At 46.6% G+C, this 10,588-nt stretch overlaps 1 protein-coding gene across 1 annotated transcript in view; it reads left to right on the top strand.

Annotated features, from left to right (window-relative positions):
• Positions 1–8,103: 8,103 nt before the first annotated feature.
• Nmt2 (N-myristoyltransferase 2) overlaps positions 8,104–10,588 on the top strand; it is a 46,543-nt gene continuing 44,058 nt past the window's right edge. The window contains exon 1 of the mRNA XM_059263588.1: positions 8,104–8,325. Coding sequence (XP_059119571.1) covers positions 8,216–8,325 — 110 coding nt within the window. The 5' untranslated portion in view covers positions 8,104–8,215. The remainder of the gene's footprint in view (positions 8,326–10,588) is intronic.

The following is a 10,588-nucleotide window of genomic DNA, read 5'->3' as shown; positions in this document are numbered from 1 at the left end:
ATGCACCAAGGCCTGGATTTAATACCCCAGCATGGAATAAAATCTGCTGTGGTGGTGCACACATGCAATCATTAGCTGGGTGGGGACTCAACTTCAAGGTCATCCTTGGCTACAAAGCAAACTGTAAGAGCAGCCGGGGATGTGTGAGATCCTGTCTCAGGAACAAAACAACCACAGAGAAAGGGTTTGGTTTTGTTTCTTTTCGGTTATCTTTCGATAGAAAGCAAGGTCAAGATTAGCCAGCAACTCCTGTGGCAGGGGTTCTGTTCTAAACCGACACACCAGGAGCTGGTGCTCGAGGCAGGGTCTGCAAACGGCTGTCCTGACGGCCGATGGAAGACCCTTCTTGATCGCAGTCACCTTCTAACCACAGGTTAGATGTGAGGTTTGGCCCAGAGGTCCAAGTTGGAGAGCTTCTTCTAGCTTCCCTTGTGGAAGCTGGATGCTGTAAGTCTGGTTTGGGAGACAGCACCAGTGAGCATGGAACCTGAATTGTTAAAAGGACATTATTACTCCTTTGTGAGTTCAGGGTCTGATTAGCTGTCTTTTATGTTCTTAGAAGCACTTCCATAGGGAAAAATCCCAATAAAGGGAAATAAACTGTGTTGCATAGGAAGCCTCCCTAGACCCACCCGTTACATTCGGTGAGACACACGTTGGCTCTGTTGGCTTTATCACATGACTGCCGACTGCCCCCTCATCCACCCAGGACCAGTGGATTTTTAAAGCACAACAGAAGCAATGTGTTGTTAAATAGTGGAAATCCGGCTTCCACTGGGTGGGAGCCTTGATTTGTAGCAAAGGTTGGTTTCTGTCATTTAGATTGTCACCATCAAGCTACAACACCACATCTTGAACTCACAGTTGGGAAAAGACTGATGTGTCTGAGCTTTGTGCTGAGTCAGCTTTCGCCCAGCACCATAAAATGTGTTTTTTGCTTTGGTTTTTTTTTTTTGTTTGTTTGTTTTTTTGTTTTTTTTTTGAGGAGGAGGGGAGGCAGGAGAGCCTGGCGCCATGAATGCTAGAAAAGTGTTCTACAACTGAGAGGCACCCTGGCTCCCTTTCCCATTCTTAGTTTACAGACATTAGTGTCTCAGATGAAGACGGCTGAGTGTCTTCCATGCCTCCTCCCTCCTTCACAGTTATCTCCCCCTTTAAGACCATCTTCTAGGGACAGCCGAAAGTCCCATTTATTCAGAGTAACTCAAGCAGGTACTGTTGGTTAAGCGGCAGTGCTCGTGGCCATGCCGATGGAGGAGAGTGCTGGTTGGCAGAAGAATCACGAGCCATAGTTACCTTTCTAGAGCTTTATTGGGAGAGAGGGGGAGGGAAAAACAGAGAAACAGAGAGATCGAGCGGAGGGAAGAGAACGGAAGGAGAGAGTGTGGAAAGAGAGAGGGCAAAGAGGGCACGCCCGCTTTTTAGACTGGGATGCTGTCGCAGGCTGGTGACGTAATTAAGGACCTAATCCTTACAGGTACCATACTCAGTCTCCTTCCCTGGGAATAACAGACCCATCCCATCATTTGCTTCAGAGCTACAAAGACAGCATCCTTACAAAGTCACACACTAATTGAAGGTCTACCAGGAAGAAGCACCTTTGCCTCTATGGCTTCCTAGATAAGCTTCTCCCTTCTATTCCTCCCATCTCTGGCTCTTGGAGGACTAGACAGGAGAACTGGGTGCTCACATGTAATTCCTTGGAGAAATCTCCATTTAAGAAATGAATCAAACTGCATCTCTCTTTTCTATCACTGTACCTTGAGCTCACAGGAAAATCCACGGTAAGAGAAATGTGACCTCAATGTCTCTACAACTAGACTATGAAAAGGTGTTGAGCTTACAAACTAGGAGAAATAAGGTAGAAGGTAGAGTCACCCATTCAGCAGCTTTCTAGTACTTCTATCGAGAAACTGTACTGAAACCGCATGCTTTGTGTATGTCATATGTATTTATTTTGAAATACGAGCTTTGGAAGCACAGTACCCAGTGATGTGCTTGTGGATAATGCCTGTATTTATAAAGATCAGAGAGCAGCATGGTTTCAAAGTGGCCGTGTTTACAGAAGGAAGGAACCTCCCAGCTCCAAAATAAAAACATGCTTCCTTCTCCATGGCATCATCTCTGTGTCTTCTAGAATTTTCAGTGAGATTATTATACTTAGGCCTGAAGTTGTCCAGTGAAGGTCTAACTAGGAACACACTAGCACTGGGGTTAGTGTAGCTAGTCTGTATTACCTACTGTGGCACTAACTAACAATACAAATAATATACACAGAATAATAAGCAATATAAGGTAAAAGCCAGACTTTGAATTGCCAGAAAAATGCATTTCAAATTTACATCTTCTTCATTTTTCCTTTTTATCTTTTTCTTTTTTGGACAGGGTCTTCTAGCTATTTAGCCCAGGCTGGCCTGGAACTAATAATCTTGCCGCAGTCTCTCTAGTATTGGGATTACAGGTATGTTCTCCAAGGCTCAGGTTAAACACATAATTTGCAGAAGTGCAAATATGGTGTGGAATTACTTTTCAAAAGAGATGAAGGTAGACACAAGTCCAAAGAAGATCAGTTGTCAGGATTGGTCAGTAAACTGTTGATTGGAATGAGTTTTTTAGACATTCTCAGGGATACAGAGAGCAAACACAGTTAGTAGTAAGAAATGAGTCATTTAAAAAAGAGTTCCTCTTGGTCTTTGCTTTGACTTGGATGGCAGGTACTGCTATGTAATAAGATACTCAGAAATTCCATGTCTTAATGCCATGCCTACTTACTATCTCCCACAAGTTGGGGGTGGGGTGTGGCACGATGTTGATTTCTACTGGTCTCCATCATATACCTGTGGTCAGCTGGTGGACTAATCAAGAACTGGAGACCAGATGTGACTAAGCCAAGCTTTTGTTCATGGTAGGGAAGTACTCCAAGAGACAGAGGAGAATCATGCAAGGTCTCAGTCCCCCCACCTCTTAATTTCCTTTCAACTTTCATACTCTTATTTCTCTCAATGAATTCTGGACCATTTTTTCACATTCTAGGCTCCAGTTCCCTAAACTTCTCTTCAGGTGTTTTAATATTTCCCATCTTCTAGAGAAACAAGTTAGTTTGGTTAACCTGTAGGCTCAAGATGAATCTTTAAATTTCTATTTTTAATCAGATATTTCCTTTGGACTCTTATTGTCATATCTCTTAATTGGTTCTCTATAATCCTACACACACACACCCACCCCACCCCCACTCCCCCACCCCCCACAACCTGCTTCTTGTTCACATAGTTTCAGAGCAGGAAAAAAAGGAGAAAACACTCAAACGTATTTTTGAGCTCCAGCACTATGTAGCATTAGAATTAATATGTACTATTCTCCCATAGATAGATTCACTTGTATACTTTTTCTCATTGTCATTAATGCCATTTGTGAGGTTAGTTTTTGTTTGTTTTGTTTTGTTTTACTGCTTTTGGTGGCCCACCACCCATCTCCCAAATAAATACATGGAAACTTATTCTTACTTATGAATGTCTGGCCTTAGCTTGGCTTATTTCTAGCCATCTTTTCTTAAATTATCCTGTCTACCTTTTGCCTCTGAGCTTTTACCTTTTTCTATTCTATATACCTTTTTTTTAAACTTCTTCCTCCATAGCTGGCTATGTGGCTGGGTGGCCCTGGTACCCTCTCTCCTTCTTCTTTCCTCCTTCCCCCCTCTCTCTCTTTTTATTTATTTTCTGTGCATGCTAGCCCCACCTATTTCTCTCTCCTGCCTAGCTATTGGCTGTTCAGCTCTCTATTAAATCAATCAGGTGTTTTAGACAGGCAAAGTAACACAGCTTCACAGAGTTAAACAAATGCAACATAAAAGAATACAACACATCTTTGCATCATTAAACAAATATTACACAGCATTGCTGTGGGATGTTCTGTATGTTAAATGTGTTACTCTGATTGGTTAATAAATAAAATACTGATTGGCCAGTAGCCAGGCAGGAAGTATAGGCGGGACAAGGAGAAAAGAGAATTCTGGGAACAGGAAGGCTGAGTCGAGAGGTGCTGCCAGCCACAGCCATAAGTATCAACATGTAAGATACTGGTAAGCCACAAGCCATGTGACAAGATATAGATTTATAAAAATGGGTTAATTTAAGATGTAAAAACTAGATAGCTAAAAGCCTGAGCCATTAGGCCAAACAATTTAAATAATATAAGCGTCTGTTTGTTTATTTTATAAGTGGACTGTGGGACTGTCGGGGCTTGGCAGGACCCCAGAGAGAAAAAATCCAACTACACAGCATAAAAGAATGTAACACATCTTTAACTAATATTCCATAACACATTTGAACATTTCTTATTGAATATTCTCCATGCATTTTATGTATTCTACATGGCATCAAAAACTTGATTATTAGTAGGGGAGATAACCCCAGCCAGTAAAACGCTTGCCTTCCGGGCATGAGGACCCAAGTATGATCCTCCAAAGCTACATTAAAAACATGTTAGGAATGGTAACACGTTCTTACAATCCCAGTGCTAGAGAAGCAGAGAGCAGAGGATCCCCTGGGGTTCACTGGCCAGTTAGCCTCATTTACATGGTTGAATTCCAACCCAATGAGAGACCCTGTCTCAAAAGAACTGGTGGATGGCATCTGTGGAATGAGGCCCAAAGTTGTCTTCTGGCCTCCAAATACTCAGGCGCACCTGTATGTGCATCTGCATACACAAACACGTATACATAATCTTTATAATTGTTTTGGCTTTAAAATGTACTTTAGTTTTAAAAGTGTTATATGTCTCTGGTGATGTACATGGAGCAGCTGTTATAGACACCAACGACTGTTCCTCAAAAACTTAAACACCATATGATTCAACAACTTTACTTCTGCTTGTATTATCCAACAGAACTGAAAGCAAGGTCTGGCTTTTATGGTACCCAGAGCATGGGAGAAACCCAATGCTCACCAAAGGATGAACTCATAAAGCAAGCACACAACAGAATATTATTTAGCTTTCCAAAGGAAAGGAAAGCCAACAAATGCTTTAACATACAAGATGTTGAGGCCGCTCTAGTATGTGAAATGAATCAGTCTAAAGAAAGGTGAAGTGTTTACATGACTTTTCTACAGTAATCAAATTTATAGAAACAGAAAGTAGAACAGTAGCTCCCACAGAAGATGGAAACAGGGAACTGCTTAATGGTATAGATGTGCGTTCCACAAGAGGAAAACTGTTCTAGACATCAATAGTGTGAAGTGAAAGCAAATCATATACTTTAAAAACGGCTGGCAGTAAGTTCTATGCTGTGTATTTAATGACACTTAAAAACATAATTAAAAAACAAACAAACAAGACCAACTACACAATCGTGGTCTCATACTTCTAACAGAAGATGAGCCAAGCGGAAGGAGAAAGTCCCAAAGGCCACTTTTAACACACTGGCAAACACTCTACAGAAGTGTTTTCCCCTCAACTAAACCTTGGGTTTCATCCTCCAGAGCCGCCCCTTGGCTCTGACTTCCTAGCCTCCTGGCTGAGGCCAGAGAGAAGTAAATCACTTTGGAGACACTGTTTCTGTACATGACAATAGACTTTAGGACTCCTCCAGGGTTGTCCACCAACTTTTATCTCCTATAAAAGATTAATATTCTGCCAAGAAACGTTTGAATTATATAAGGCTTCAATCTAGCACTGTGCAAGCATCTGGAACGGCTCCTTTCCATTCTGCAGAGCAGATGTTCCCTGCTTGTCATTATTTCCTGATGTCTACTGGTTTCTGATGCCCTCTTTACTTCTCCAGGATTGTTTGCTCAGTCTCCCCCGCCCCAGGCAATGTTTCTTGAAAGTTGAAATAAAAGTGTGCTGTATTTCCTTTGCATTGGAGCTTGAAAAATGCTTGAGAGAACGTGTTATAGTAACGGATCTGAGTTCAGAGAACACCTGACTCTTGTGTCCCAGGATAAAAGATACCACCAGGGACACACGGTTAGAAATAGTTTATTAAGAGGAAAAAAAGGCACTTCCAAGAATACAGTGGGCAAGTGGGCCCAGGAAAAAGCCACCAAGCACTAGGCCACAAGGCACATGACCCTTTGCAGGACATTTACATAGCACCAGACTCTCACATATTTGAATATAATGTGCTTTTCTATCTCATACTCTGATGAGCTAAGGGGAAGAAAGGCTTCCACGTTTTCTCTGCCTGCTGGTTTCCTTTATATGTTAATCTTGATGTTGATTTCCCCAGTCTATTCTGCCACAAACTCCTCTAAAGGGCTAAAATGGCTGATCTCATAGGCTACCTCCTGGTTAGGTCTCTGTCAGGTTAGTTATTCAGGTATTTATGGGCATTGAGATGAGGGGCAGGAACTTCACTCATCTGTGCCTGTTTTTATCCTGAAGTCTGAATCTAAAGGCCACATTGACCTTGTCTCAGAAATAGTTGCAATTGTTAAGGGCAAAATTGCATTTTCTCCATGTTTGGGTCCCATTTACACTTTTTCCAAGAACATCAGACAAATGTTGGACTTTGAAATTGCTCTGCAATTTTTGTCTCTGGGTCATTCTAGCTCATTGCATTTTAACCATATTCTCCTTTGTGTGTGTATATGGGGAGGGGTGTGTGGTCCTCTCATTACACTAAAAATTTCAGGTGTCTTTTAAGGACTTTTCCCTCTATAAAACTCTATGAAAGAGTTTTGGTAACTTTCTCAGCAATTGCCAAGGTAAGACCGCTTCACAGACTTCCGGTGGTCTGGCAGAACCTTTGAATTCTTCCTAACTCTGGAAAGCAAAGGGTTGCTGTGGGACCCATTTAACAGCAGTGCGAATTTCACCTGCAAATTATCTGGCACACACAGGAGAGTCTTTCCTCTATCCCCAGCCCTTCATTTTCCCTGAGACAAATCTCTTGCAGCCCAAGCCGTCCTTGAACTGTATTTGTAGTGGATGCTGGCCCCGAAAACTCCTTATTTTTTACCTCCCGGAGTGCTGAGATAACAAGAAACCTGAGCCACCTTGCTTGGCTTCCTTGCTCTCCTGTGTCCTGATAAGAGGATGATTTCAACACCATCCATACCCGTTTGCTGGGAGGTGTAGGTCATGACCTTCACTTAGGAGAAGGCAGATGGCCTGCCTGAAATTACCCAATCCCCCAGTTTGGAAGGTCTTTACCATTTTTCACAAAATGTTCGTTCCGTTCCCAGCTGAACTCCTCTAGGTAAAATAAAAACGGCTCTGGCAATCTTCTGTTTAGGGGTCCAAGGTTGCTCGCCACAGGGAGGTGGGGAGGTTGGAGCACTCTGACTCTGGGCTGGATAAGCATTAGATAGCGAAACACGAAATGGAAAATTTTCAAGTCCATGTGGGAGAGGAGGCAGGGAGGGCTTCGGGAAGTCGCAGGCCTGAGTGAAAAAAAAAAAAAAAAAACCCGGGCCGACATCGAGAGCACCGAGGACCACACAGACGTACAGAATCGCGTAAGCAGTGCTCGCAAACGCTGACGCACAGCACTGAAATTCAGCGTGCAGGGACCTAGAGATCCCAGGTGCAGCCGTGAAACTCCGAGCGCATCCCAATGCAGGTCACGCCCCACCCCCTACAGCCTCGGGCTGCCGCGCTGCAGATGGCCGGCCCGGCACACACAGACCTCCCGTCTCCAGACCGAGGAAGAAGGGCCGGCCTCGCCGAGCCCTCCCGCGGGCTGTGGTGGGCGGGGCCGCGCCGGCGGAAAAGGGCCCGTGTCGGCCAGCGAGGTGGGCGGGGCCGTGCCGGCCGATTTGGGCCACAGCGGGATGGGCGGGGCCTCGCTAGCTGAGGCGGAAGCCGGAACGCGAGCTGAGCGGGCGCCTCACCAGCTAAAATAGGCGGAAGTAGGAAGGCGAGCTAGGCGGGGCCATGGCAGCAAAGGTGGGCGGGAGCGGACGGGAGAGGTGGGCGGGGCCGTGGCTGCCGAGGCGGGAGAACCGATGGAGTGGGCGGGAGCGGGCACGGAAATGTGGGCGGGGCCGACGCTGACTGAGGCGGGCGGGACGGCCGAGACCGGCGGGAGCCGCAAGCGAGGGGGCGGGGCTGTGCCCGCGGTGGTGGGCGGGGCCAGCGGGGTGGGCGGGGCCGCCGGCTCCAAACTCGGAGCCCGAGGGTGGGCGGCACTAGAGGGAGCTGCGGCCGCGCCCGCCCTGTCGCGCCTGGCTTGCCGCTCGGAGCGCCGCCTCCCCAGCCGCTCGGAGCCGCCGCGATGGCGGAGGACAGCGAGTCTGCGGCCAGCCAGCAGAGCCTAGAGCTGGACGACCAGGACACGTGCGGGATAGACGGAGACAATGAGGAGGAGACGGAACACGCCAAAGGGTAGGAGGTGGCGCGCGCGGGCGCGGCGGGCAGGGCGGGGACCGCGAGCACCGCAGGGCTCCGGCGCCGGCTCGTGGCGCGCGGGGAGCCCCTCGGCCGCCCCGCTCGGCGGTGGCCTCGTCCCGAGACCCATTGTGAGGTGCAGGTCTCCCGGCTCTCGGGGAGCGCGCGGGGCGGGTGGGCGAGGCCCGAGGTGGGCGGGGAGACTGCGACTCGGGCCCGGGGACCCGCGTCTGGGCTGTCACCTGCCGCGCGCCCCCGCGGGTCCGCCGGCCGGCCTCACCCAGCCACGGCGTGTGGCTCGGGGTGTGGGAACCCAGCAGGGGCGCAAGGCCCTCCCCTTTGTGGCGGCGGCGCCTCGGGCCGCAGGGGCGAGCGGGATGCAAGTAGTGCCGCTTGCGCCTCGGCATCCTTCTAGTACTTTCTCGTCACCCCCCACCCCCCAGCCGCCGCTAACCCCCTGTGGAGACGAAACCCGCCAGGCCGGTCGTGGGGGGTGGGATAGGGATGCGCCCTTGGCGGTCTCGGCGCTGCTGCCGCCGAACTGCGCAAAGTTCTGCCTCCTAGGCCCGGCAAAGGACGCCTAGGGGGATCCAGGTCCTGGCCGCGACGCCTGAGGACATTCAGCTTGGCGGCCTCTGAGCGTGTCCCTAGAGCTTTCTAGAGCAGAGCTGACCGGGGGACGGAGTTCCCGCGGCCCCGACCTTATCCTGACTGCAAACCTGGTGTCTGAGCTCCAAAGCCAAATGGACCAAGTACTTTTGAACACTTGATCTGTTTCTCAATCTGTGCCTGCCCTCTTCTGCCCTGCAGACTTGATGTGTTCTTCTGTTGGAGAAAAGACTGCTTCTGGTTAAGGCTGGTGTTGAAGTTGTGTTTTAGAGGCGGGGACTGGGGGGGATCATTTTAAATGAAGACCCGTGTCCTTTTGTAGGTACTGTTTGCCTCAGCCTTTTACCCTGTTGGATTCAAACTATGCCCTGGCATAGAGCCGTTACTGCTGCCCCTTAGAAGTGAGATTCTGCGAACCATGGTGACTGTGTAGAAGTAGGTCAACCCAAAAACACGATAGGGGAGCCTGAGTCACAGATGGCTTATTTATTCAGTTCATGGAGAATCTTTCCAAGTATTTGTATTTTATTCATCGTTTACTTTAAGCTGTATTTAAGAAAGGAGGCTTTATTGATCTTGAATATGTTATAAAATATTAAATGACAAATGAAGAAAAAAGCTGACTGCGTATATCTCCCCTTGGCAAGTTGCTTTTTAATTTTTTTCAGCGAACAGTTCAGTGGCAGCTGCAAGTACTGAATGTTATCATTCAAGTCTAGATTTTTTTTTTAAGCCAGAAGAGGAAATTCTACAGAAATCTGAGCCTGAGTTCTGTTTATGAGTAATAGAAATTTGCCTGTGATAGCCAAATATAAAAATGTATTTTTGAAACACTGGCTTTCTTGCCAGAAATGGGTCCAGATGAGCGCCGATAGATACCTCAAGTAACTTCAGCACCTGTCTTACCTTTCTGGGGAGACCCTGGACTTGTCTCTCCAGTTTCTAATTGTTCTGTGTCTACTTGATATTCTAGATTGGGGTTTTAATTAAAGTTTCCTTGCCTACACAGTCAAGGATACCCTTGATAACAAAAAATTACTCGTGTGGAAATGGGACTATCTAATACCTTGCTATATAGGCTGTTGAAGTTCCCAGAAGAGCATCCAGAGGCATTTTGGGGCCCTCTTCAGAGGTTTCCAGATTTATACATCAGCACATTAATTATATGTTACGATGCTTAATCAAATTTAGAGCTGCCCAGTGGATTGGATTGTTTTAACCACGGATAGGCAATGTGGTAACAACTTGTAGTTGGAAAAGATTAATATAATAGATTGTTAGCTATTAAAATACAGAAAGATTAGTAAAACTCAAGTTGCTGCTCTTTTCTTGTTGAAATGCTTTTTTTTAAATTGCAATTTAGCACAATTTGAGGAAGTCATCTTGTTTTATTTGGCTCACGAATTTAATAGTGCTCTGTAGCAACTCAGAGCTACGTTGAGTAGTTCAAGTTTGTCAGTGTTAAAATATGGGAAACTTTTTCTTCCCCACTTGGTCTCTTCCTTCTCCACTAGTTTAAATAAACAACAAATAATGAGCCTTTAGAGAGTGAGTAGATATAATGCTTTACCTCTAATAGGCAAAGTATTGCTTCTGAGCCAGTAGACAGTGGTCAGTACTTGGAGCAGTAATTTGTTCAATAGCTCCCCTG

The sequence above is a fragment of the Peromyscus eremicus genome, chromosome 5 (genome assembly GCF_949786415.1).
Source record: "Peromyscus eremicus chromosome 5, PerEre_H2_v1, whole genome shotgun sequence".
NCBI classification, from domain to species: domain Eukaryota; kingdom Metazoa; phylum Chordata; class Mammalia; order Rodentia; family Cricetidae; genus Peromyscus; species Peromyscus eremicus.
This window is presented reverse-complemented; position numbering and strand designations above follow the sequence as displayed.